Raw genomic sequence first — 27777 nt, 5'->3', positions numbered from 1 at the left:
AACTAGTGGCCATTTTCAATTTCATAAGGTAATTATTGGGACAGATAACTGAAAACAGGGGAGGTTATCCTAGAGCTTTATGAAATATTGGCATACATTGAGCACTTTGCAGTTCTGGTTGCCAATCATAAAGGATGTGTTTCAACTGAAGAGAATGCAAAGTAGATTTAGCAGGATATTGCCTCAGAGATGAGAAGACAAATTGGGTTATTTGTACTTGAAGTGAAAAAGGCTGAAGAGAGATATGATAGAAGTACACAAAATTACGAGGGATATAGATAAGATGGGGATTAGAAATGGAAATAGGAGTAGGTGCAATAAATTTGGATTTTGCAGAAAGCATTCAGTCAGGTACCAAATAACTGATTATTACGTGTATTAAGACTCAAAGAGTTGGAGATAATGATCTGCAATTTGTTTCATGAATATCAATTGTCAATAAGAATAAACTGGTAAAATTTGAATATGATTTGGGAAGATTTCCTAGAGAAAGTGTTTCATTTCACTTTGGTGGTCTGATTCAGTGACTTAGAGGTGTCCAAGTGTAACATATCCAACTTTGCTAAGGAAGCTAGATGAGATTGTGTACATGAATTGAGGTGGAAAGTGGCTGCAGTCTGGTTCTATGATTAGAAGAAAGATGGCAATTTATGTCTAATGTGGAAATTATGTAGATTTGTAAGAAGAAAACTGGAGCAGAAATCAATCATGGTGATTTGGTGTCCATGAATCTCACAAGTTAGACTGCAGCCACATGAAGCAATTAGGAAAGCAAGTGTTATGTTAATGTAAATTGTAAGGCATTGAAGCATAGGAAACTTTTGCTGCAATTGCTATTGATGAGACCAGGTTTGAAGTACTTTGTAAATTTGTTCTTGCCTTAGGAAAGAAAAGGTTTCCTAGGAGGAGATAACAGCAGAAGTTGAATGGATTGATTCTTGGACTAAAGGGTTTAACTGCATAATGAGGCAAATGAGTACTAAATGCCCATATTCTCTGGAGTTAATGAAATATGAAGTGATCTCTTTAAAATATACAAATCTTAAGAGGGTCCAGTAGGTTGATGCGAATTAGAGTCAATCAACACAACCAAGCCAATTAATAAAAAAATAACTTTTTAGACTTGCAGTTTATAGCCATTTCTCAAGAATCAGTTCAGTAAACCCTTCCTAATCCGAGTAATTCCTCAATTTATTAATATTCAATAAATGAATTTTCACTACAATACTGTGAGTTCTTTGGGGCATATGTCATTTATGCAACTTTTTTTTTACGATGGTGAATAGCTCTGGCACTCTTCATGCATAGGATATCTCTGTACTGAAATGCCATAAAGCATTTCACTCAGCCTTTCCAACATGTGAAATTTCATGAAACATTTTCCAAAAGCAATCCTTTTCATAAATCATGAAATGGTTGTATCCTCAAGCTAAAGCAACCAAGCAACTTTCAATATTCCAGGTGTGATCTCACCAAAGCAAGGCAAAAATTCTTTGAACATTTACAAGTTTTAAAACATTGGAATATACCAGAGACATGAAAATATGCTAAAGATGTAGACAAGCTGTTTCTTTCATCACAATCTTCATTCTGATGTTTATCTTGAAGTAAAGATCTGAAGGCTATGTTTAATATCTTGCACACATCCTTCAAACTGACCCACGGCTTTAATGTGAAGTATCATTACAAAGGCATAGTGACTATTACGTGCATATTGCCTTTAAGATAGTTAACTATTCCAAAAGAGTTAACACTTGATCAAGTTTGGTGGGAAAACTTGATTTTATAGCCAATGGAACAGGATAACAAGCAATGAGCATCATTTGTGTTTTCTTTCATTTGGCAAACTATTTGCATAATTGTTTGAATTATTTTGTGTTTGAGCATCACTTCCTTTTGGAAGCTAACTGTTATCCCTCTTTACATTTAATAAATATGAGCCAACTGGTCTTTCCTAAAACTACAGAATTTGCATTTTCACATTGGCCTCAGGATCTTTAAATTAGCTTGGAGATGGTGAATTATTTTAATGTGTTAAACATGCAAGAATAGCTGGCAACTGATACACAGCAAAGTCCTGTGGAAATGGCCCACTAATTCAGCTGCTCTTGGTGGTATTACTTAAGGAGTCAGGAAATACATACATTTTTTACCTTCTCAGCAGGGAGAAAGGAATTCAGTTTAGCATATGTAGAACATCTATGTCATTGCAGCACAGACAGGTCAGTCCAGGCGATGTGTTCAAATCCTATGGTGGTGGTTTCTGAATCAAGCTATAACTTACATGTAACAGGAAAGCAGAATAGTCAGTGCTGTGATTCGAATAGATCCTTTTCATCACAGTGGATAGCATAGTTTTAGTAGAATCTGGATTCTTCTTCCAAAAGCAAAGTACTATATGTGCTGGCTATCCAAAATGGGGTGTGGGGGCTTGTAAATCCTTAGCAGGTCAGTCAGCATCAGTGGAGGAAGAACATTTCAAGTTGAAGCCCTTTCATCAGATCATCAATCTGAAATATATCTTTCTCTTTCCATAAATGATGTCTGACCTGCCGGGTATTTAAAGCATTTTCTGTTTAATTTTTTTAAAGGAATTAAATCTGAAAGTCTGATAACAATGAACTAGCTCTAAACTCTGTCGTGCCAGGAGAGGAGTGAAGGAAGGATGCTTTCCTGGGTGAATGGTGTACATGTTGAGATTGGAGTCACTTCATCTAGTCAGCCACGTAGCTCTTTAAGATTTTTGGGATGGTATTATGCTTTGTGGCTTTGTTGGGTGCTGTATCTCAGTTGTGACATTTGGCTTCCCATCTGTCGCTTTATAGTGTAAAGATTTCATGCAGTGCTTGAGAAATAAGGAACACTTCCTTAACCATTACCACAGTAAGTAGAAGAATTGGTTGGACAATTAACTGTCCACATCATCATCATGTGCTGTGTTGTATGACATGGGCAATCATAGTCTTTCCATAACCATGATTGTTCTTGGCATATTTTTCTACAGAAGTGGTTTGCCATTGTCATCTGGGCAGTGTCTTTAAAAGACGGGTGACCCCAGCCATTATCAATACTCTTTAAAGATTGTCTGCCTGGTGTCAGGACTTGATATCCACCAGCTGCTCATACGACCATCACCACCTGCTGCCATGGTTGCACGTGACCCTGATCAGAGGTGGGGGTGCTAAGCAGGTTCTACACCTTGCTGAAGGGTGATCTGCTGGCTAGTGGAGGGAAAGAGCGCTTACATCTCCTTTGGTAGAGATGTATCTCCACGCCACCACCCTAACGGTCCACTGTGTGTTAATAAGTTATCTGCCACTTTTATCTACAGTTCGGAAGATAATTCACTGACTGCCGGAGGTTTATGTCTTGAGACAGATTTGCTTTCTGTTCACATCAAATATATATTGTCTATTTCCAATGACATTGGTGGAGAACATAAAGATCAGAATCAGGTTTAATATTACTGACATGTCATTAAAATTTGTTTTGCAGCAGCAGTACAGTGCAATACATAAAAACAAATTATAATAAATGTGTTTTTTTAAATGAATTAAATAAATGCATAAAGAGAGCAAATGGAGAGGTAGTGTTCGTGGATTGGTTCATTGTCCATTCAGAAATGTGATGGAGGAGAGAAAAAAGCTGTTCCTAAAATGTTGAGTGTATGATTCAATCTCCTCCCTGATGTTATCACATAGCAGTGAGCTAGATTTCCTCTTGGATAAAAGTTTACACATATGGTGCACAATAATAACTTCTATTATGCACAACTTAAATGTGTTAGATATTAATAATATTTTAGGCAGATTCTTAACCATTTGGAGATATGAATTTTAATGAAATTAGAAGTAACAACAGCTTGGGTGAATATTTTAAAAAAAACACTTCTGCAGATTGAATAATAATGCTTTATTGGACACTGGTTTCTCATGGATATTAAGCAGCAAATTAAAACTCCTTGTGAAGATTGGCTGATGTATTCATGCAGTTCTTTCTTGGCCAATTAAAGTACACCTGCTTGTTTTATAAAGGATGGGTATTTAAAGTCCCATTTAGTGAAGAGCCATGTACTAGATAAGTTGTAGCTAGAATTACCCCAACCTAACCAGCTGTGTAATGCTAGATCTGACTCCCAGATGCATAGCATACCTTATTAGAGATCTCCGAAATACATAATCTAGATCACTACTCAAAATACTTGTGGTTTCCAACTGTTGAGGGACATCAACAGACCAGTACCTTGCATTTTGGACCATAAGACATAGAAGCAGAATTAGGCCATTCAGTGATTCAAGTCTGTTCCACCATCCGTCATGGCTGGTTTATTATCCCTCTCAACCCCATTCTCCTAAACACAAAATAATCTGCAGATTATTTTCCTGCCTTCTCCCCGTAACTTTTGGCACCCTGACTAATCAAGAACCTATCAACCTCCGCTTTAAATATACTGTATGACTTGGCCTCCACAGCCGTCTGTGGCGATGAATTCCACAGACTCACTATCCTCTGACGATTCCCCAAGCAGGACTTTACTTATATGTGTAATTTCCCATTTTATTTCTTACATATTTTGCATAACAAAGATGAATTGGCACAACCCTGGTTGAGATGCACATTGTTGGTGTACTATGGTGCACTGTTTCCCATCTACAAGGTGCACTGCAACATTGCTTCAAACTCACCACTTTCAGTGAGTAAGTTAAAGGCAGCAAGTGCTTGTTTACATCACTTTCAAGTTCCGCCATTAGTCATAGGCCATCCTGATATCCACATTGAAAAGGAAACAGTGCAGGGTGAGAACACTAGAACAGCCTAAGCACTTGGGAGTCCCTTCACCAATTGGGTTGCAATAGTCTACCATTTTTTCATTTGGTGGCTTCTAAAGGTGGGCAATGATTATCATCCATGCCCATATACCCAAAATAAAAAAACTCAGTGGGGGTAGTCTTACAGTTTATATTTACATGCACACTATCCATATGCCCTTTGTACTTTGTTTGATTTACCGGTAGTTTTTTTTTAATGTGCAAATATAGAACATAGAGCATTACTGCAGAGTACAGGCCCTTCAGTCCATTATATTGTGCCAACTTTTCAACCTACGCTAAGATCAGTCTAACCCTTCACTCCTACATAGCCATCCATTTTTCTCAACACGCACAATCTGCAGAGAATTTTGTGTTTACCATCCATGTGCCTATTTAAGAGTTTCTTAAATGTCCCTAATGTATCTACCTCCACTACCACCCCTAAAAGGGCGTCCTACGCACTCTGTGCAAAAGATACTTACCTCTGACATCTCCCTTATACTTTAATGTAAGGAATAATCATTCAAGCCTGATATAGCAGGTTGTCAAACTGCATCAAAGCTTCTGCCATTGGCCTTTCAAGTATGGAATAACAGTACCCTGTCTATCTGACTCCAGGTACGTGTTGATTGATGTTGAATATTTGGATGTTGTGAAGTATCTACTAGTCCTGAACAAGAGAGGTGGACCACTGTCTGAAACTCTTCTGCTCAGGTTGTATCTTGGTATGACTTTTCCCTTGTCAGTTAAGCTATATAAATCACTATGGTGGGTGTTTCCACTATAGGAGCATTCGAAAACTTAGATGTTAGGTTACACATCTAATTTCTGCTATAATTAATTTGCATAATCACATTAATTCTTCCCTTGAACCAGTGCAATCAGGATAAAAAGCTAAGCTTTCCATCATGGGTTGTGGTTTGTTCTGGCACTAAACTCAATGAATTCAAGTGATAAACAAGTACATTTTAATTAAAACTAAAAATTGGTTATTATATTATTCAGATTAATTTATCACGTACAGTGAACTGTATCATTTGCATTAACAACCCACACAACCCAAGGATGTGTTGGGCGCAGCTTACAAGTGCCGCCACACATTCTGGTGCCAACATAACATGTCCACTATGTTCATCGTTATTTTAACAAGTGAGTCCCATCCTTCATCAGTGTTCAACTTCATTTAAGAAATAACTAAAAACAGATAATATTACAAATATACAGATGATCTATCGAGAGATGTTAATGTTGCAGGCATTGGTAACCTTCCTTTAGAATTTTAAAATGTGCAGATTAGGAAAGCTTCGAAGATTTGGTCTGTGCTTTAAACTCAACCTGTGCTTCACCGTAGCAATGCTCTTAACTCCAACAGCCCTGATTTAGAGGGAGGGGACATCGGCCAGGGTTCTTGTTCATTTACAGTGCCATGAAAAAGTTTGGATGCCCCGATCAAAATTTCTATTGCTGTGAATAGTTAAGTAAGTAGAAGATGAACTGATCTCCAAAAGTCATAAAGTTAAAGATGAAACATTCTTTTCAAAATTTTAAGCAAGATTAGTGTATTATTTTGGTTTTGTACAATTTTAGAGTGAAGAAAAAGAAAGGAGCACTGTACAAAAGTTTGGGCACCCCAAGAGATTTGAGCTCTCAGATAACTTCTACCAAGGTCTCAGACCTTAATTAGCTTGTTAGGGCTATGGCTTGTTTACAGTTATTGTTAGGAAAGGCCAGGTGATGCAAATTTCAAAGCTTCATAGAGGCCCTGACTCCTCAAACTTTGTCCCAACAATCAGCAGCCATGGGCTCCTCTAAACAGCAGCCTAGCACTCTGAAAATTAAAATAAATGATGCCCACAAAGCAGGAGAAGGCTATAAGAAGATAGCAAAGCGTTTTCAGGTAGCCGTTTCCTCAGTTCGTAATGTAATTAAGAAATGGCAGTTAACAGGAACGGTGGAGGTCAAGTTGAGGTCTGGAAGACCAAGAAAACTTTCCGAGAGAACTGCTTGTAGGATTGCTAGAAAGGCAAATTAAAACCACTGTTTGACTGCAAAAGACCTTCAGGAAGATTTAGCAGACTCTGGAGTGATGGTGCACTGTTCTACTGTGCAGCGACACCTGCACGAATATGACCTTCATGGAAGAGTCATCAGAAGAAAACTTTTCCTGCATCCTCACCACAAAATTCAGCATTAGAAGTTTGCAAAGGAACATCTAAACAAGCCTGATGCATTTTGGAAACAAGTCCTGTGAACTGATGAAGTTAAAATAGAACTTTTTGGCTGCAATGAGCAAAGGTATGTTTGGAGAAAAAAGGGTGCAGAATTTCAGGAAAAGAACACCTCTCCAACTGTTAAGCACGGGGGTGGATCGATCATGCTTTGGACTTGTGTTGCAGCCAGTGGCACGGGGAACATTTCACTGGTAGAGGGAAGAATGAATTCAATTAAATACCAGCAAATTCTGGAAGCAGACATCACACTGTCTCTAAAAAAAAAGCTGAAGGTGAAAAGAGGATGGTTTCTACAACAGGATAATGATCCTAAACGCACTTCAAAATCCACAATGGACTACCTCGAGGCGGAAGCTGAAGGTTTTGCCATGCCCCTCACAGTGCCCCAACCTAAACATCATCGAAAATCTGTGGATAGACCTCAAAAGAGCAGTGCATGCAAGACGGCCCAAGAATCTCACAGAACTAGAAGCCTTTTGCATGGAAGAATGGGCGAAAATCCCCCAAACAAGAATTGAAAGACTTTTACCTGGCTACAAAAAGGGTTTACAAGCTGTGATACTTGCCAAAGGGGGTGTTACTAATACTGACCATGCAGGGTGCCCAAACTTTATCTTCGGGCCCTTTTTCTTTCTTGTTATTTTGAAATTGTAAAAGATGGAAATAAAAAAAGTAATCTTGCTTAAAATATTAAAGAAATGTGTCATCTTTAACTTTATGCCTTTTGGAAAACCAGTCATCTTTTACTCACTTAGCTATTCACAGTAACAGAAGTTTTGACCGGGGGTGCCCAAACTTTTGTATGCCACTATATATGACTGACAAACTTGGGCATGACCTTGCTACGATCCTATGGTAAAATGCTGCAGAAATATCCACACTGTAAAGAGGGATTGCTCTCAGACACGAGGTCTGGTTTTGCTGTCGGGCCCAGGAATTCATCCTTACTCCAACTTATTTCATGTAGTCCTCAACTTGGACACTGAATGACATATTTGAATAACATCTTTTTTCAACTAATGTTCTTATTCTCAAATCTCATAGGTTGTAAATACAGTCATAACTTTAAAGCATTTTGAAATGTTCTTGTGTGCACATTTTTTTTGAAGATTCTTTATTGCAACAGGGCTGAGGCAAATTGCAGTACCATTACTAATGTCCAGCTCCAAAAACAGGGCTTCTTAGTGAATGTGGAGTTCTGTTTGAATAACTCAGTTACTCATCTCTTTGGCTCACTGAGTTGTAACTTTTTGCTTCTTCTCTCATGCTGGTGATTTTACAAGTTAGTTAAGCATTTCAGTTAAAGACTGAAAGTGTGTGAGAAGTAAGCTGGAGGTGAAGCTATCACATGGTCTCCCTGATATGACATCCTCCTTCTTCTTTTTTTGACTTTTAATGATGTTTGGCAGTACAACTTAAAGGTGCATTACCATCACCAGCTGGGCTGGAGTGTGGTGTAGAGAATTGGGAAATAAAACCCTTACTGGTTCTTATCAAATGGAAACTAAATTACCCCTACAAGTCCTATAGATTGTAAATAATGAAAGAAAATAGTGTGAATTAAATTAAAGTCACTTCCATAACTTAGTACTGTTTTTAAATGAAAACTATCAACCCTCAAGGATAGTAGTGCAGTCTGCATTTGCTTTCTTTCAACCATATTTGCTTCACATTGTAAAATAATGTGTTCAACTGTTTCATAATGATGACGACACCTACACATCCCAGAGTGATGTTTTCCAACAAAATATAAGGAATAATTAAGCATAATATTTCCAATTCTAAGTCGAGTCAATATAATTCCTTCCCTTCTTGTTTTACCCCCTTCTCCCATCACTCCAACAGTTCTATGTATTCTATAAAGGTGTCTCCCTTATGCCCATTATCCCACAGGTCTTGCCAGAATCCCTGAATTCTTAGCCCTGCCAACCCCTTAGCTTCTGATTTGCTAAGTGGAAAGTCTATATCCATAGGTGAGCTTTTAACAGCCTTTCTGGCCAAACAATCAACTGGCTCATTCCCCTCAACACCTCTATGTGCAGGGACCCATAAGAAAAAGACAGGTAAACATGAATATGAAGTAAAGTTTGACGAGATTCAAGCTGTAGATCTGATCTACTGCTAGAATGAACTGTTTTAAGACCATTCAAAACTGAAATAGAATCTGAACAAATTACAACTTTGCAAGGACAAATTTCTTCCACCCACTGTAAGACCCAAATGATGGGAACCAATTCTGTTGTATATACTGGTAGATGGTTAATAAGATGCTTCTTTATTGTTGCGTGTAATTGGCACAAAAACAGGCATACCAACATTCCCAGTTAAAATATCTTATGATCCATCAGAAAAAAATGATTGACACATCACAATAATTTCTCTTATCATATTGATAAACCAACAGACTCTCAGGCATATTAGGATCCTTGGACTTCATTAAATCATGCAGCCTAAAATCAGCTATTGGGGAAAAAACTGCAGTAGTCCAGCAAACCCATGTTCCTATCATGATCAGAACCCAGCTCCCAAAACTAAAAACATTCTTCTTGTGATGTTCCAACAGTCTTCCAACAGACTTTTAACAGGGTGATCATTTCTCTGCCCCCTCAAATGAATCAATATGTTAACAACAACTTCAACCTTCGCAACTGTGAGGCTATTGTCAGTAAAGCCGAAATAGGAGACGACATTACTACACCACAACACAGTCTTAAAGTCTGTACTTGTATCACATCCAAGCATTTTAAATTTGAAGATGAAGCTGATCCATAAGCCACACAACCATGATCAAGTACAGATCTAATTAAACAAATATAAATGATTCACAGAGCACCCCGAGTACACCAACATAAACACAGAAGGATATTTTATGCCCCTTTACATTCATCAATTATTTTACTGATATGGTGCTTCCATGTCAGCTTATTATCCATTCACATGCCAAGAAATCTGACCACTGATACATCTTCAAGAGTTTGACTAAATAATTTCAAATCATGTGCAGGTCTATGATCCTCTTTGTTAAAAGCATAACTTGTGTTTTAGCTATTGAAAGCTTTAAAAGCCCATCTATTTGCCTACTGTTCGACCTTATTAATCGCTAATTGTATCCTATATATAGTTAAATTGAAATTTCTATCTCCGATCCATAAAGCTGCACCATCTGCAAAATGTGATTTACCTACCCCAGTACCTTTCTCAGAGAAAATATCGTTAATCATAATATTAAGCAATAAAGGGCTACAAATACTGCCTTGTGAGGTCCTATTCTCTTATCTTATAGAAGCCCGAATACGCTTTACCTACTCCTACCTGCATTGACTGTTCAAATAAAAACAATTTAGAAAAAAATTGTATAGCCTTCCTCTGACTCCTAACTTCCATAATTTAATCAAAAGAACTTCCCTCCATAACATATCATATGCTTTTTGAATATAAAAAATACTGCTTTACAATTTCTTTATTTTCCTGTGTTTTGCTAATATAATCTTCCAAACATAAAACTGAATCCAATGTTATTCTACCCTTCCAAAATCTGCTCTGATAAAACTCTATATCACCTCTTTATTCCAAAATATAATTCAACCGCTCTATTTAACCATACATTCCATAAGTTTATACAAAGGGACGTTAATGATATTGGTCTATAACTAGAAGGATGTGACAGGTATCCCAGGTTTTAAAATAGGCACTACTACTGCCATTTTCCATGAGGAGGGAAATATGATTCAAATATAGTCTTTCTGTTCATCTACCCCCCCCAATCAACAGTAACCTAATCCTCAAGCAGTTTCTTCACTTTGTTGCAGTAAACTATTCAGTTGTTGTCTCAGAGTTGTTGAAAAATCTGATCAATCTCATCATTCTAATTGCTTTTTATTAATAGATATGTGTAATTTATGTGGTAATTATTACAGAATGTTCTTGAGATACAAGCAAGGAAACATTGCACTGTCTAAAAATTTTGAGATATACTGGACAAAAGTTTACATCAACTTTACATTCTGATGAGGTATTCTTGTTCTTGGTATTCACCACTTTGCTCAACCCCTCTTCCAGCCTTTCACAGCACTGTTTGATGGAAGGACACGAAGCAAGTCAAAATCACGAACACATGACAACTATCGAGGCTCACGCGGTCACCCAGCAAGTCCAACAGGTGCACGTGGCCACATACACAGACCATACGGTCTTGAGCGGAGAGGATGACTCGCCTTCATCACCTGAAGAGACTTCCTTTGATGATTCTGACATACTAAATTCAACCATCACAGATGAGGTTACAGCCCATCTTGCTGCAGCAGGTAAGGCTCTGGAATGAGTGGGAGTAGATTTTTTTCAGCACTTCTGGATGTAAACTAAAATGTTTATATCTTTGCAAAGAATGCTGCATATTTTCCTTCATTTCCTGGTAACTTTTTATTCCCCTTTGTCCTGTCCCTTTCCCTCAACTCCTTTATGCTTTCATCTCCTTCAGGTCCAGATATGTTGCTAGAGCACAGTTCTACTGAAGTTTGCCACCTGCCACCCCCTTCATTCAGTGGATTAACTTCTATAGGGACTTTATACCATAGACCAGGACCCACCCTGACCACCACTGCACCCATCCTCTACCCTTCCTTTTGTGTAGTAATGAAAAATCAGACATGCTGTCTCTCAGACTTATCTGCTCCTGAGAATGTAAAAGATTACGTGGAGTTATTTTGAGGTAAACCTGCTGGGGAAAGGGGAGTGGCATGCTCTGGTATGTCCTGGTCATTATTTGACCCCAATTCAATTCTTGAAGCAGACAATTTATTTATTGAGATGCAGTATAGAACAGGCCCTTCTGGCCATTTGAGCTGTGTTGTCAGCAATCGCATTTATTCCTAGCCTAATCGCAGGACAATTTACAATGACCAATTAATTTACCAACCAATACATCTCTGAACTGTGGGAGGAAACTGGAACACCCAGAGGAAACCCATGGTCACAGGGAGAATGTTCAAACTCCTTCCAGCAGCGGTGGGAATTGAACCCGGGCACCTGTACTGCAAAGCGTTGTGCTAATCATTATGCAACAGTGGCTATTTGTGATGCTACTGTTGGGCTTTTTTTGTTTAAATTGCGGCTTCAAAACACTTCCCTGCTCTTTGGAAATATGCATGTTGGCTCACAAATGGAATCTGACCGCTTATACGAAGCACCAGAATAGAACTGATAAGGAGTTCGTGTCTCGAGGGCAGAGCAGAACTGTGATGACTAAGAAGGGTGGTTTGTTTAATGTATTATTTAGCAGAGCCAGCAGAGGGTGCTAAAGAATCATTTAAAAAATTGAGCCTGTTATCAGTATACAGGTTTCCCCCGCCATCCGAAGGTAGAGCGTTCCTATGAAACGGTTCATAAGCCGGAATGTCGTAAAGCGAAGAAGCAATTACCATTTATTTATATGGGAAAAATTTGTGAGTGTTCGTAGACTCAAAAATGACCTACCAAATCATGCCAAATAACACATAAAGCCTAAAATAACAGTAACATATAGTAAAAGCAAGAATGATATGATGAATACACAGCCTATATAAAGTAGAAAAACTTTTCCACAATAATTGCCTGCACTGTGCTCCGTAGCGAAAATCTCATGCAAGCGCCTTCGGCAAAAACACGGAGCAAGCGCTCTCTAGTAACCTTCAAGCTATGAAGCTGCCAAATCATACCAAATAACACGCAAAAATACACAGCTGATATAAAGTAGAAATAATGTATGTACAGTGTAGTATCACTTACGGGAATCGGGACAGCATCGAGCACGTTGATGATGGTGTGCTAGGCTGAGTTGTCGGAGGTTGGGGTGGTGCAGTGGCCCCCACCCTCTGGGCAGCGAACCGATACCGATCGGCGAAGCATGCAGAGGTCCAGCGGTGGCCGGGCCGCACCCAACACATCTTTAAGAAAAAAGCCGAAATAAACAAGCTAATTAATTAGGTGCCACCTGGCACGTAAATGTCGACCCAGATCAGAGGCAACGCAATCGGCAATTGTCTCTGATCTGGGCCGACATTTACGTGCCAGGCGGCACCTAATTAATTAGTTTGTTTATTTCGGCTTTTTTCTTAAAGATGTGTTGGGTGCCTCCCGGCTACCGCTGCATTCTCCGCGAATCGGTATCTGTCCGCGGCCCGGGGTTTGGGGTGGTGGGACACTAGGGTGTCATCTCATCATCTCGTCATCTGTTTCCATGAAGGCAGGCAGGTCATCTTCTATGTCTGCCTGTCTCGTTGTCGAAGGTTGAGGTTCGTCGTCTGCTGAGGACTTGCTTGACTGCTTAGCCTCGCGCATTTTTAGATCATACAGTTCTTTGTAAGCACTCAAACCATCCTGCAAATATGCCCTAAACCAACGTACCCTTTCAAAATTAAAGTCGTACTTTATCATTGCAGCGAAAATCTCACGTAGTTGCCACACGTTCAGTTCCTGGACGACTTCACTTTCGCTACAGCATTCAGTTTTGATAGTTATCCTTTCCTCTTGCAATTGCATCAGCTCTTCACCTATCAGTTCTTGGTCATAGGCTGCCAAAACCTACTCAACATCATCTTCGTCAACTTCCACAAACCAAATTCGCTTTGTCCTTACTTGGTTCACCATGATCGAAACGCTTAATTATGTCTAGTTTTACGCTAAGTGTAACACCCTTACGAGCTCTTTCAGGCTTTTCCAATACCTTAGAACTCATCTTGCAAACGGCTGCTCACAGGCACGTGTTTAAGCAATGCAGGTGAGAATGTCGTTCCGAATCCGGGGGAAAGCGGCTGCTCGGGGCGCGCTGCCTTTTTTTTTTCGTGCGCTGCTTTTTTTCTTAACAGTGAAAACACCTTCTGTTAGCGAAAACAGGGAACTAATGTAGGTCTTTCGTAACAGTGAGGTTTCGTAAAGCGAATGTTCGATAAGCGGGGGATGCCTGTATTGCTCTGGTGACAGCCAGCTTGGCCACAAGCCTGGGAAATATGGTTCTGGAAGTGTCTATTACTGCTTTTAAAATCCCTTTATATAAATTTGGTGTCTGTAATTCCCCCTTCTAAATCTCATCTATTTTTCCACTCTAAAAGCATAAACTCTGAACAAGATGTCCACATGGCAGCCTGCTTAGTGAGTATGGATAGTCTTTTTTGCTTAATGCCACCCTCTAATGTTCACACACACCATGCAGCAGAAACTACTGGATAAAAGAAAAGGGAGAGTGAGTGATGGGGCGAAATCCAGGCTTCATTTCTCTTTATCCAATGAATATCCCCAATGTATGCCTACAAATACTAGGCTTTTGAGAACAGCTGTGGAATTCTGTACCACCTTGTCTCTTGTCTGTCAATATCATAGTGGATTGCAGATTATCTCTTGGAACTTCATGGTCTTTATGATTCTGTAACAAAGTAACTGCTGAATTATTTGGGTAACTGTTGCTTCCCATTCTCTTATTTTATGAACTATGTATTTGTGTCACCTGTAATTGTTAAGTGTTCAAGGCAACAGCATTTTTTGTTATCCCAAACATGTAGTGAACTATTGGATTACACAAACAGTTGGGCACCATGGTAGCATAGTGGTTAGCACGATGCTATTACAGCTCAGGCTTCAGAATCTAGAGTGCCTTCCCAACGTCCTCTGTAAGGAGTCTCTGTACGCCCTCCCCGTTGGAATAAGTGGATTTTCTTGGGTCCTTGGTTTCCTCCCACAGTCCAAAGGCATACCGGGTGGTTAATTAGTCATTGTAAATTGTCCCGTGATTTAGTTACGGTCAAATCAGGGTTGGCAGGAGTTGCTGAGCAGTGCGGCTCAAATAGCCGGAAGGTAACACTGACTAAGTAAAACTAAGAAGTTCTGAGTATCTATTCCAAATCTCTGTTGCTGGCAGACCCAGGGCACTTGTAGAGATGTGGACTGCAATTGATACAAGTGGCCTTATTTAACAAAGGGAGTATGTTCTCTCAGATCTCTTTCCCCCATATTACATCCCTCTTGACCATCACTACAGAACAAATGCTGAAGACTCCCTAAGTTTGTCTGATATTTCGTTGCAATATCTCTACAATGTTCCCAGTGTGGTATGGAAGAATGTACTGAGCATTAAGTTGAACCATGAAGCTAAGGCCCTTTCTGGCCTTTTTTATATCTGGAGACCTTGGTGCAAGTGTACAGAGTGAGAGGTGCAAGATGCAGATGAACCTAAAGTGGAAGCTTAGGCTTGGGCAGAAGCTGCCCTATAATCTTAGCAACCTAACGGGTATGATGTGACTAGTGTTATTGTGGGTGATTTTCATTGTTGAGAAAGCTTACTGACCTTCCCACTCTTTGCTTTCAGGTCCAGTGGGAATGGCAGCAGCTGCTGCCGTGGCGACGGGCAAGAAGCGGAAGCGCCCCCACGCCTTTGAATCTAACCCATCAATACGCAAAAGGCAACAGACGCGTTTACTACGGTGAGGTTACCCTGTAGTGAAGGAATCCCAGCCCAGAGCAACAGCTCCCATGTATAAGTTACCTGTAGGTAGCGAATCCAGATCAGCTCACCAGAGCTGACCCATGGTTGAGCTAAACCATCTTCAAAGATTGTTGCGGGGATGGTGATGGGAGAGGGATCGCTGAGGAAGGGAAACTGTTGAGATAAATGCTGTAGGTTAGGTTAAAATGTAGATTTAAATTTCAAAGTATAAAGCTGATGTAGAATTTCACTTTTTTTTTCAAAGCAGCCCCAATCGTGTAGTTAGTAAATACACTGCCCAGAACCTGGCCGTGCAACGGGAAGATCCCGGCTTCAAATCCACGTCTGTAACTGAGTGAGTTGATCTTCTGAGGTTAAGTCACGTTGTTAGAGTGGAAGGAATTTCACTCTTTGTCTGTATTCAAGCTTGGGAGTACTTGATAGTGAAATCATACACAGAAAAGTATGACTCCCCGGGTTGCGACTGAAGAGCTGAACATTGGTCAATAAATAGATGGGCCTCTTGCAATAATTTGATCTGAGAAGCTGCACTTTTCACAGTTGAAGGAGAGTTAGCCTGTCTGTTGATCAGTTTGTTGATTAATTTGGACCAGTGCATGCAAAAGTTTGGGCACCCCGGTCAAAATTTCTGTTACCGTGAATATTTAAGTGAGTAGAAGATGAACTGATCTACAAAAGTCATAAAGTTAAAGATGAAATATTCTTTTCAACATTTTAAGCAAGATTATTGTATTATTTTTGTTTGTACAATTTTAGAGTGAAAAAAAGGAAAGGAGCACCAAGTTTGGACACCCCAAGAGATTTGAGCTCTCAGATAACTTTTACCAAGGTCTCAGACCTTAATTAGCTTGTTAGGGCTATGGCTTGTTCACAGTCATGGTTAGGAAAGGCCAGGTGATGCAAATTTCAAAGCTTCATGAAGAGCCCCGTTTGACTGCAGAAGACCGTCAGGAAGATTTAGCAGACCCTGGAGTGGTGGTGCACTGTTCTACTGTGCAGCGACACCTGCACAAATATGACCTTCATGGAAGTGTCATCAGATGAAAACTTTTCCTGTGTCCTCACCACAAAATGCAGTGTCAGAAGTTTGCAAAGGAACATCTAAACAAGCCTGATGCATTTTGGAAACAAGTCCTGTGGACTGATGGAATTAAAGTAGAACTTTTTGTCCGCAATGAGCAAAGGTATGTTTGGAGAAAAAAGGGTGCAGAATTTCATGAAAAGAACACCCCTCCAACTGTTAAGCACGGGGGTGGATCGATCATGCTTTGGGCTGTGTTGCAGCCAGTGGCACGGGGAACATTTCACTGGTAGAGGGAAGAATGAATTCAATTAAATACCAGCAAATTCTGGAAGCAGACATCACACTGTCTCTAAAAAAGCTGAAGATGAAAAGAAGATGGCTTCTACAACAGGATAATGATCCTAAACCTCAAAATCCACAATGGACAACCTCAAGAGGCACAAGCTGAAGGTTTTCCATGGCCCTCAAAGTCCCCTGACCTAAACATCATCAAAAATTTGTGGATAGACCTCAAAAGAGCAGTGCATGCAAGACAGCCCAAGAATCTCACAGAACTAGAAGCCTTTTGCAAGGAAGAATGGGCGAAAATCCTCCAAACAAGAATTGAAAGACACTTAGCTGGCTACAGAAAGCATTTACAAGTTGTGATATCTGCCAAAGGGGGTTTTACTAACTACTGACCATGCAGCTTCGGGCCCTTTTCCTTTTTTGTTATTTTGAAACTATAAAATTTGGAAATAAAAAAGTTTTCTTGCTTAAAATATTAAAGAAATGTGTCATCTTTAACTTTATGCCATTCGGAAATCAGGTCATCATTTACTCGTTTAGTTATTCACAGTCACAGAAATTTTGATCGGGGTGCTCAAAATTTTGCACGCCACTGTACATCATGGAGACACTCTACCTTGTCATCGGTTGAAGGAGATCTATTTATGTATTATAGGAAAAGTTCATAACATATTGTGCTAGCTTTCCATCGTGGTTGACTTTCCTCTGGAGGGCTTGGCTTTTATTTTCCACAAAGCTGCCTGTGCCTGTTGTTTGTGTGTTTTCCAACTGCAGTGTATCATTCAGGAGCCTTAATTACTCCCTTATCCCAAGTTTGGACACAATGATCTCAATTATATTTGCCACACCAGAGATCTAGCAGAGATCAGCCTACTCAGCACAGATTATGAATGTGATCCAGGATATTTTTTTTTGACCATATGTACTACACTGGGCAGTATATTTATTAACAGGTAACAGGAAAACATTGTTCTTTAAGCTTAGTTTACAGGAACAGAATATACGGGGGTTAAATCAGATTCTAGTGTCAGCTGTATCTAAGTCCAATATTTTCAGTTGCATTTGAGGCTTGATTAAAATTCCTCAATTTGGTAGATGTTTCTTTGCAATCTAACCTTTACAATCTACATGCTGACAAACAGATAAGGATGATTATGTCGCTGGCCTAGTTAAAAACTTCATTAGAGTGGCTCAAATTTCATACTCCATACATTCTACTTTCTCTGATAGTAAACCTCTTCTTAAAACTTAATTATTTGCATCTTTTCTGGTTTTTGTTGGGCAACACAGGCTCACTGGGCTGGAAGGGCCCGTTTCTGGGCTGTATCTTCAAATAAGTCTTATGGAGAAAGTATTCAGTACTTTAATCAGTATGTAAATAAACTTGCAAACAAGAGAAAATCTACAGATGCTGGAAATCGAAGCAACACACACAAAATGCTGAAGGAACTCAGCAGGTCAGGCAGCAAATATGGAAAAGAGCACAGTCAATGTTTTGGACCGAGACTCTTCATCAGGACTGGTGAAAGGTCTCGGCCTGAAACGTGGACTGTACTCTTTTCCATAGATGCTGCCTGGCCTTCTGAGTTCCTCCAGCATTTTGCGTGTGTGAATAAGCTTGATTGCTTTTCTGTGGTAATTTGAACAACAGGAGAAAAGAGCTAAGAAGAATTTGATCGATAGATATTGTTATTTATAATAGTGTGCTCTGGGCATGTTAGGATTAGGAAATTGAGGGCTATGATTTGTGCGTTAAGTCTCTCAAGTAGTTTAGGACACCTTGGAAGGCAGAAACTGCATGCTTCACACTTGTACTCCTACTAAAGTAGGATTTTTGTGTGGATTTTACCAGTACCCCAAGTGAATCTGGCATTAAATACTTAGTTGTAAAACCAAACTCATCACATCACCTCATCAAATCTTTTCTCTCTCTCGCTCTCTCACACACAGGAAACTACGAGCCACTTTGGATGAATATACAACCAGAGTTGGGCAGCAGGCAATTGTGCTCTGTATCTCACCCTCCAAACCAAATCCAGTTTTTAAAGTGTTTGGAGCTGCACCTCTTGAGAACGTGGTAAGTATTGAATGACCTAATGGGTTTTCTTCCATTTCTGCTGCTTCATGTCAAGTGACTGGTTCAGCTGCAATTCACATAGAAAACGTAGAAAAACCTACAGCACAACACAGGCCCTTTGGCCCACAAGTCTGTCCCTACCTTAGAACTACCTAGGCTTTTCACATAGCCCTCTGTTTGTCTAAGCTCCATGTAGCGATCCCTTTCGTTTCCACCTCCACTGCTGCCGCTCTCTGCGTAAAAAAACTTACCCCTGACATCTCCTCTGTACCTACTTCCAGGCACCTTAAAACTATGCCCTCTTGAGCTAGCTATTTCAGCCCTGGGGAAAAGCCTCTGACTATCCACACAATCAATGCCTCTCATTATCTTGTACACCTCTATCAGGTCACCTCTCATCCTCCGTCGCTCCAAGGAGAAACGGTGGAGTTCACTCAATCTATTCTCATTAGGCATGCTCCCCAATCCAGGCAACATCCTTGTAAATCTCCTCTGCACCCTTCCTATGGTTTCCACGTCCTTCCTGTAGTGAGGGGAACAGAATTGAGCACAGTATTCCAAGTGGGGTCTGACCAGTGTCCTATATAGCTGTAACATTACCTCTCGGCTCTTAAACGCAATCCCATAATTGATAAAGGCCAATGCACCATATGCCTTCTTAACCACAAAGTCAACCTGCTTAGCAGCTTTGAGTGTCCTATGGACTCGGACCCCAAGATCCCTTTGATCCTCCACACTGCCAAGAGTCTTGCTATTAATGCTATTTCCTGCCATCATATTTGACCTATCAAAATGAAGCACCTCACATTTATCTGGGTTGAACTCCATCTACCACTTCTCAGCTTAGTTTTGCATTCTATCAATGTTCCATTGTAACCTCTGACAGCCCTCCACACTATCCACAACACCCCCAACCTTTGTGTCATCAGCAGATTTACTAACCCATCCCTCCACTTGCTCATCCAGGTCATTTATAAAAATCACAAAGTGTAGGGGTCTCAGAACAGATCCCTGAGGCACACTGAGGTCACTAGCCTGCATGCAGAATATGACCCATCTATAGCCACTCTTTGCCTTCTGTGGGCAAGCCAGTTCTGGATCCACAAAGAAATGTCCTCTTGGATCCCATGCCTCCTTACTTTCTCAATAAGCCTTGCATGCGGTACCTTATCAAATGCCTTTTAGAGGTCCTTCAATCCAATTGTGGAGACTTGCTCTTCATGGTCTTGGGTATGCTTAGAACTACCTGAAAGGTGAACTTCATGCTACTTTTGTTACTTTATGGATAAATCCACGAAGGTTGAGTTTTAGCTGAAAAATCATCCGGTAATCACACGAGCAGATCACTATTGTGAAAGCCAGCGGTGAGTTGAGAGAGGGGTGGATTAAAGTGGCTAAAAGGTCTATCAGAGAGTTTATTTGGCTTTTATGGATTGGGTTGCATGATGTGTAGGTCAAAGGTAGGATTGTGCAGGTGGATGGGAATTAGTTTGTTTCGGATTTTTCCCTTGGGGATTTGAAGCAAGCATCTGCTTTCTAACACAAAATCCTGGCTTTGCTATTAATTGGGGTGTGGTGAAGGTTAGTGTGCAGGCTATAACAGAACATGAAACCTGTCCCTTTTACCAAAAAGGGCTTTTATTCCCTTCCTCTTTAATTTTCTTGTATTGATGCAAGTTTTCAGCTGTTCTTTCCACCCTAGATTTACATGCAGGCATGGCTTCCCTCTGGAATTTTACACTGTTGGTGTCCTTAGTTTTAAACTTTCCTCCTATCTTAAATGCAATAACAATTCAGCACTGTTTCATACCGTTTATTTTCCATAAAGAGACCCTCGCGTTTAAACATTATTTCTTTCAGGGGACATTACAGTCAATAGGGCAGGCTGATGACTTTTCCCTAGGCTTTTAGACTGTCAGGATGGGAAACAGCTTCTTTTCCCAGGCAATAAATCTACTGAACTCCCTTCACCACACAGATCTGTTCACTTATGAAGTGCCAGTAGTGTTATACTGTTTATATTTTAACTTGTGTTGTAAATGCACATTATGCTAAATATCAATCTTCTGGAACATATTTTATTATTTGTTAATTTATTTGTGGTAATATTACTTTGTGTTGTGTGTGAGTTAAATGTACTGTGTTGTGCACCTTGGTCCAGAGGAATGTTTTTTGTTTGGCTGTGTACGTGTATACGACTGAATGACAATAAAGATGAACTTGGTTTCTGCTGACATTGTGCATAGATATGTTTTCAACTCTGCAAATATTCTCTGTCCCCTTTGCCTGACCTTCATGATCTGGGTGCTGTGATCTGAAGCTAAATGCTTGGACAAATCAATAAGCAGCATCCACGTACAAAATCCGCTGGCAACATATGATATTGTTTTACTGGAGATATTTAGATGTCTTCCTTAACACTGACGTGGCTGTTCGGTACTGTAGTGCTGATTTCTAAATCCTGTTTGCCTCTGCTGGTTAGTAACCTGCCTCTTCTCTCTCAACATCTTCCCTCTGAAGTGCAGTAGCAGATGTGACCATGTTTTGTTAATGCAACTCAGTGCCACAGAGCACCTGGATGAGGTTGTTGCTTAGCATTGGTTCCCTTTGGTTGCCACTTCACAGATTGTTTACCTGAAGCCTTTGCCTTTCCCTAGGTACGCAAATACAAAAGTATGATCCTGGAAGACCTGGAGTCAGCGCTGGCAGAGCATGCTCCCACGCCTCAGGAGGTTAATTCTGACCTTCCACCACTCACTATTGATGGAATCCCAGTCTCTGTAGACAAAATGACACAGGTGAGCCAAGCCTGTTTTGCATTAATGACGTATGTAGATGATGTGGAGAAGGAGGTAAAGTAGTCCACTGAAAGCTTCAGCATAATTATCCCATGACATTATGAGATATTAACTTTAAATATCCACCTTCAGTTTTGCGTTATCCTCACACTTCACCCCATACCCCATCTTCAAAATGTCCTGATTACTAGTAATCACCAGTTTGCTTATCTATTCTATTTACTGTAAGCGTTAACAATTATAGACAACTTTCGTTTTCCTTCACCGAGTTCACATTTATCGTGGTGAAATAGTGATCCAGCTGTCTTTTGCTAGGATTTTCAAAGCCATTTTGGTCACCTTTTATTGTCTGACCTCTATGGCTTAGTGCAGCGGTTCCCAACCACCCGGCCGCAGACCGGTACCGGGCCGCAAGGAAACGATATGAGTCAGCTGCACCTTTCCTCATTCTCTGTCACGGCCACTGTTGAGCCATTACGCACGCGAGGCCATTACGCACGCATCATCCATGTCAGTGCAGGAAGAAGAAGATCGACTCCTCGAGCTTGCAAATGACGACAGGCTGAAAAGTATGTTGGACATAACATTTCTGCCGGCATTCTGGATCAAAGTCAAGGCTAAATATCCTGAGATAGCCACGAAAGCACTGAAAAAGTTGCTTCCATTTCCAACATTTTTCTGCGAAGCGGAGTTTTCTGCAATGAATGCACGAAAACTAAATTGCGGAATAGATTGGACATAAGGAACACCCTTCGAGTATCGACGTCCCCCATCACCCCTCAATAGGACTGTGTTGTTGCAGGGAAACAAGCCCAGGGCTCCCACTGATTTAGCGATATTGGTGTGTTGCATTGATTTTATATGTTCATATGGGGAAAATATGTGCTGTGTGTTTAATATCCAAACGTTACTTAAAATGTTATGATGCTATTGACTTACTTATATAACCAAATAACAATTACAGCACGGAAACAGGCCATCTTGGCCCTTCTAGTTCGTGCCGAACTCTCACTCTCACCTAGTCCTACCGACCTGTACTCAGCCCATAACCCTCCATTCCTTTCCTGTCCATTACCTATCCAATCTTTCTTTAAATGATAATATCGAACCTGCTTCTGCCACTTCTACTGGAAGTTCGTTCAACACTTACTTCAAGCTCCCCTGTCCTCCCCTGATAATTGACATCACTATATTCATGCGAGGAAAATATGCGCTGTGTGTTTAATATTAAATTCGTTAGATAAACCCTTTTAGAAACGAAATTGAGTGTATTAGCCACTTATCACCTATATTCCGGTCGTGATTAACATCACCCCCCCCCCCACCCGAACAGAATCGCCAAAAACAATTTGCAGGGAAAAAAAATGGCACGTACACGCATGTGCAGGTCACACATGCGCACTGGTACCCGCGCAAGGCTTCATGGTCATTGTAGTCTTTCTCTGGGTAAACACAACGTATGACTGCTACTCTTGTCCGTTGGCAACCCTACCCCTCCCCCTGGGTCGGCCGGTCTGCAAGAATATTCTCAATATTAAACCGGTCTGCAGTGCAAAAAAGGTTGGGGACCCCTGGCTTAGTGCACCACAATATAAATGCTTGGAATCATAAGGGCATAAGGAATAGAAGAAAGAATGGCCTGTTTAACACCTCACTCCAGCTCCACTGATCTTTTACCTCATACTTGTCTATATTTTCCCCATTGCTCTAACCTCTTATCATAGAACCATGGATTTGAACAGCATGGAAACTTGTCCATGCCATCCGGTGGACACCCTCCATATTAACTGTATTGACTAGCACTTGGCCCATTGCCTCTATATCTGAGTAATTCAGGTGTTCATTTTGACATTCCTGAACAATTCATCCAATTTCCTTTGTACTGATGATATTGTATGGAATGATGGCAGTACTTGGCAGATTATAACAAAATACATACAATTATAAAAAAGATCGTTCTAACGTCCCAGTAACAGCATAAAAACAAAGGAATAGTTCCTTTGACATTTTCTGACATTGCATAAGTCGGGGCATTGAATATAAATGTTAGGAGGTCATTATGCAGTTGTACAGAATGCTGCTGACCTACTTTTGCTCTGTTTTGATCAATCCGTTATAGAAAAGATTAAACTGGGACAAGTGCAAAAACAACTTGCATGAACTTGTGGGACTGAGTTCTAGTGAGAGATCAGATGGACTAGGACAGAGTTCCCCAATTAGTTTTCCACAAGGGCCAAATTATGTCAAGCATCCAAGCCAAGGGCCAAAACGTCCGGAGTTTTTTTTTTCATTGCCCCAGTAATTTGTTTTATGGGCAGATGTTGTTGTTGCTGCTATTACCATTATTATTAGTAGTAGTAGTAATAATTTAGGCCTGGGATTCTCAAAGCCTATGTTGTGGGTCGCACAAGAAAAAAAAAATGCACTCTTGAAACAAAATAAGTCCAAAACCAACCATTTAATTATGACTCTAGTTATCACAATTGTCAGCTGTCACAATGAGAACTCATCTGGGACTTAAAATACATGCATACATAAAAACACACACACACACACACACACACACACACACACACACACACACACACACACACACAGTAAACATGGTAGTCTTCACCACTTCTCTTCCACACAAAGAGTTTTAGTTAGTACTGCCTTTTCCACTGTTTCTGTTCTCTCATTTAATCTATTTGTTCTTTTTAATTAAACTATATAGCATTTGAAGTATGAAGTGTAGCTATAAATGAAATTATCAGTATTATTGTTGTTGTAATATTATTATACCACAATAAGATTGACAAATGGACAAAAATAAATTGATTCACTCACCAATCAGTGAGAGAAGTGACAGCGACGGGATGAGGCAACCCTTCTGATGTCGGGCCTGTATTCTGTTGTGGCAATCCTGAGGTACTGGCCAAGATGTGCAATGGAGAGTCTGTTTCTGTCCTGGTTCTTGATAGAGTTCATTGAAGAAAATGATGACTCACATATGTACGTGGAGGGGAACAGTGTGAGTAGGAGCATTGCAATAGCTCTTGTGTTTTTGAATTGAGCTTGGGGAACCACGTTGATCTAAAAGTCACTCACCCCAATGTCCTTGTGTTGTGCTTTGAGTAAATCAGATGTTCCCATTTCCAAGATCTCCATCTGAAGAGTTGCCTCATCTATGAAAGGCTCCAGCCTTCTGGCTTCTGCAGTCCACTGGCCATCACCTGAAACGGAGAACGGCTGTCTCAGGAAGAGGAGGATGTCACCTGAGAGTTTAGGGGAGCTTTCAAATCATTCCCTGAAGTTTTCTGCCAGGCTCCTCACGATATCCTTCATCACTGGATCCTCCCGCATTTCTTCTCGCAATGCTCCCACAGACGTGGAAAGTGCAACTTTCTCCCGTGAATGTCTCTCTCCAAAAGGTTCAGCTTTGACTGGAAAGCTTTAATCGCCTCGTACATGTCCGCAACAGTGTGGTTGTTGCCTTGTAATTGCAGATTAAGTTGATTTAGATGAGACATGATGTCACACAAAAAAAGAACGTGCCATCACCTTGTTGTCACTTAAAAACCCCTTAAATCCTTGGGCTTTTTAGCTCTGTAGGCTGGATAAAAATGACACAAGCTCATCGCGCAGGTCGCACACCCTCTCCAACACACGGCCTTTGCTCAGCCAGCGAACATCATAATGCAGCAAAAGATCTTTTGTGTTCCGCTGACATTTCCTCCAGCAATGCTTTGAAAAGGTAATGTTGCAGACTAGAACTCTCATGAACGAAATTTACCAGTCTCGTCACCGTATCCATTGCCTCTTTCATTGCCCCACACAGTTTAGCACACAACACTGATTTGTGAATAATGCAGTGAAATGCCAAGAGTGCTGAGTTAACAGCGGCAAACCTGCTTACCAAGCCCTTGTGTTGTCCCGCCATCGATGGAGCCCCATCGGTGACAACAGACACAATTTTGCTCACATCCAAGCCATTCTTCTCAAAGAACTGTGTCAATTCATTAAAAGTTATTTCCCCAGTTGTGCGCCCAGGTAGAGGAAGCAAACAAAGTAGCTCTTCCTGAAGGTCTTCCCATCAAAAATTCTTGCAAACACAGATAGCTCTTCCATATCGGTTCGGTCACAGGACGAGTCTATGGCTAGTGATATGGCTTCTGCTTTCTCCAAATCGGTGAGTAGATTGGAAAAATACTCCCCCGCTAAAACGTCTACTCTTCTTGTTGCTGTGTTAGCCAACAATGGCACCGTCTTTAATAGCTCCACAACCGTTTTCTTGGTTTTCTTATCATGACTTAAAACTTCGCCAACCATATCAATTGCACACGTTTTAATCAACTCGGCATCGCGCGCTCTACTGGGGCATAGGTCAAGTGTACAGTGTGGGATGAGGTTAAAATAAATTAGAACAGCGCGTGCTTTATTTACATGTTATGACAGGTGTGTTCACATAAGTGCCAGTGGGTCGCCACGGTCCAGACATTTGTTTCTCGTGGTCCGGAATAGGCAGTCCGCCTTTTTGGGTTGTCTGTACTAGGGCTTTATTTCATAGAACGTAGGAGACTGAGATAATTTTGTTGATGTGTATGTAATGCCCTGGTTCATACTTTTTTCTCTTTTATGCTGTTCTGTTCTGTGCAAGTTGCTTGTTTGGGTTACTATTGAAGATAAGAGATGGGAGAATTGTGTGCCATCCAATTAGGATGGCTGGATTAAGGGGAGGTTTCTCTGGTGAGGGACACTAAGGTTGGGCTTGGGACTTTTGTTGGGAGAGAAGAGAGAAGAGGTTGGAGGAGTCGACCCGGAGAGGGGCCATGATTTGACGAAGCCCGGGAGAGATTGAAGGAGTATTGGTGAAGGGGAAACCGTGAGGTCCAACTTGTGCACATTAGATTGTTTCATTAAAATGGGCCCTTTTCTTTTTTTTTGCTTTTTCTTTACTAACCCTTAAGTCAAATTATGAATTATAAAGCTAAGTCATTTAGTTGTATGTGATGTACCATCTGTTATTTCATGGTGCTTATTTGTAACACGGTAATGGATCGTGCAGCATCCACACAGAGGGTTTTGTGGGGGGGGGGGGTGGCTTGTGTTTCAATCTCCCATGTTTGGTGGGGCCAGAGATTGTCTTCCCTAGACTTGCACAGAAGACGGAACCAGTGTTTCGTGTATAAAATTATGATGGGTACACATAGCATGAATTCACATCAACCTTTTTCCCAAGCTTGGGGAATCAAATACTAGAGGGCATAGCTTTAAAGTGAGAGGGAAAATATTTAACAGGAACTTGAGGGTGTTTTTTCCTCCACAAAAGGTGGTATCTTTTTGTATAAGCTGTCAGAGGAAGTGGTTGAGACAGATGCAATAACAACTTTTAATAGACAATTGGACAGATACATGGATTAGAAAGTCTTAGAAGGTTATGGACCAAACACCAACAAATGACCTTTGTTGAGGCTGTTCAAGGAAGCCAAGACAAATAGTTTGACTTGTTTTGTACCTGTTGGAATGTCTTGAAATCTTTCAAAATATACAAATGCAAATCTTTACTTTTATTAAGAAAACTTCAAATCTAAAATTAATAAACAACCTAGCATCAGTTGGCACTTAAACAAAATATTTCTTTGTTCACCCAATACACACAGAAATGTTTCTTGGAAGGCTTCGTTGTAATTTTCCAATTCTTTGCCTCATCCATCTGGAAATCATTTCTCTCCATCGATATTATGAGTTTTCATTAATATCTTTTAGCCATATGAAACTACCAGATTTCTCTCGTAATTTGTGGAATTTCCCCATGTTAATTGACCCTTGAAGTCCAGATATTCTGGTAAATGTGTGCTGCATTTCCTCTGTGCCAATGCATTACCCTAGAGGTGTGGTGTGCATGCAGTCCAGGAGTAGCTTACTCAGGTTTTTGTCATCCAGGTATAAGCACAACTATCCCATTAGATATATAATTGTTTTCAGAATCTGTTCATGACATTAAAACAGTGCACCACTGGTCCATAATGTCTGTGGCAATCATAATGCCTGCTTAAGCTGCACATTTTCCTGTATGTAATCTATAGTTCTCAA

At 40.5% G+C, this 27777-nt stretch overlaps 1 protein-coding gene across 7 annotated transcripts in view; it reads left to right on the top strand.

Annotated features, from left to right (window-relative positions):
- Nucleotides 1-27777, top strand: part of nrf1 (nuclear respiratory factor 1) — a 91794-nt gene that overhangs the window by 4116 nt on the left and 59901 nt on the right. For 2 of the 7 annotated variants that reach the window (XM_063073019.1, XM_063073024.1), the window contains exons 2-7: nt 5430-5536; nt 11102-11346; nt 15378-15492; nt 15760-15849; nt 18778-18904; nt 21562-21702. In XM_063073019.1, the coding sequence (XP_062929089.1) occupies nt 11121-11346; nt 15378-15492; nt 15760-15849; nt 18778-18904; nt 21562-21702 (699 nt within the window). In that variant the 5' untranslated portion in view covers nt 5430-5536; nt 11102-11120. The remainder of the gene's footprint in view (nt 1-5429; nt 5537-11101; nt 11347-15377; nt 15493-15759; nt 15850-18777; nt 18905-21561; nt 21703-27777) is intronic. The other 5 variants (XM_063073023.1, XM_063073025.1, XM_063073022.1 and 2 more) reach the window with 4 other exon arrangements.

The sequence above is a fragment of the Mobula hypostoma genome, chromosome 20, assembly GCF_963921235.1.
Source record: "Mobula hypostoma chromosome 20, sMobHyp1.1, whole genome shotgun sequence".
NCBI classification, from domain to species: Eukaryota; Metazoa; Chordata; class Chondrichthyes; order Myliobatiformes; family Myliobatidae; genus Mobula; species Mobula hypostoma.
The sequence above is the reverse complement of the archived record's forward strand: the minus strand, read 5'-3'. Positions and strand labels throughout refer to the sequence as shown.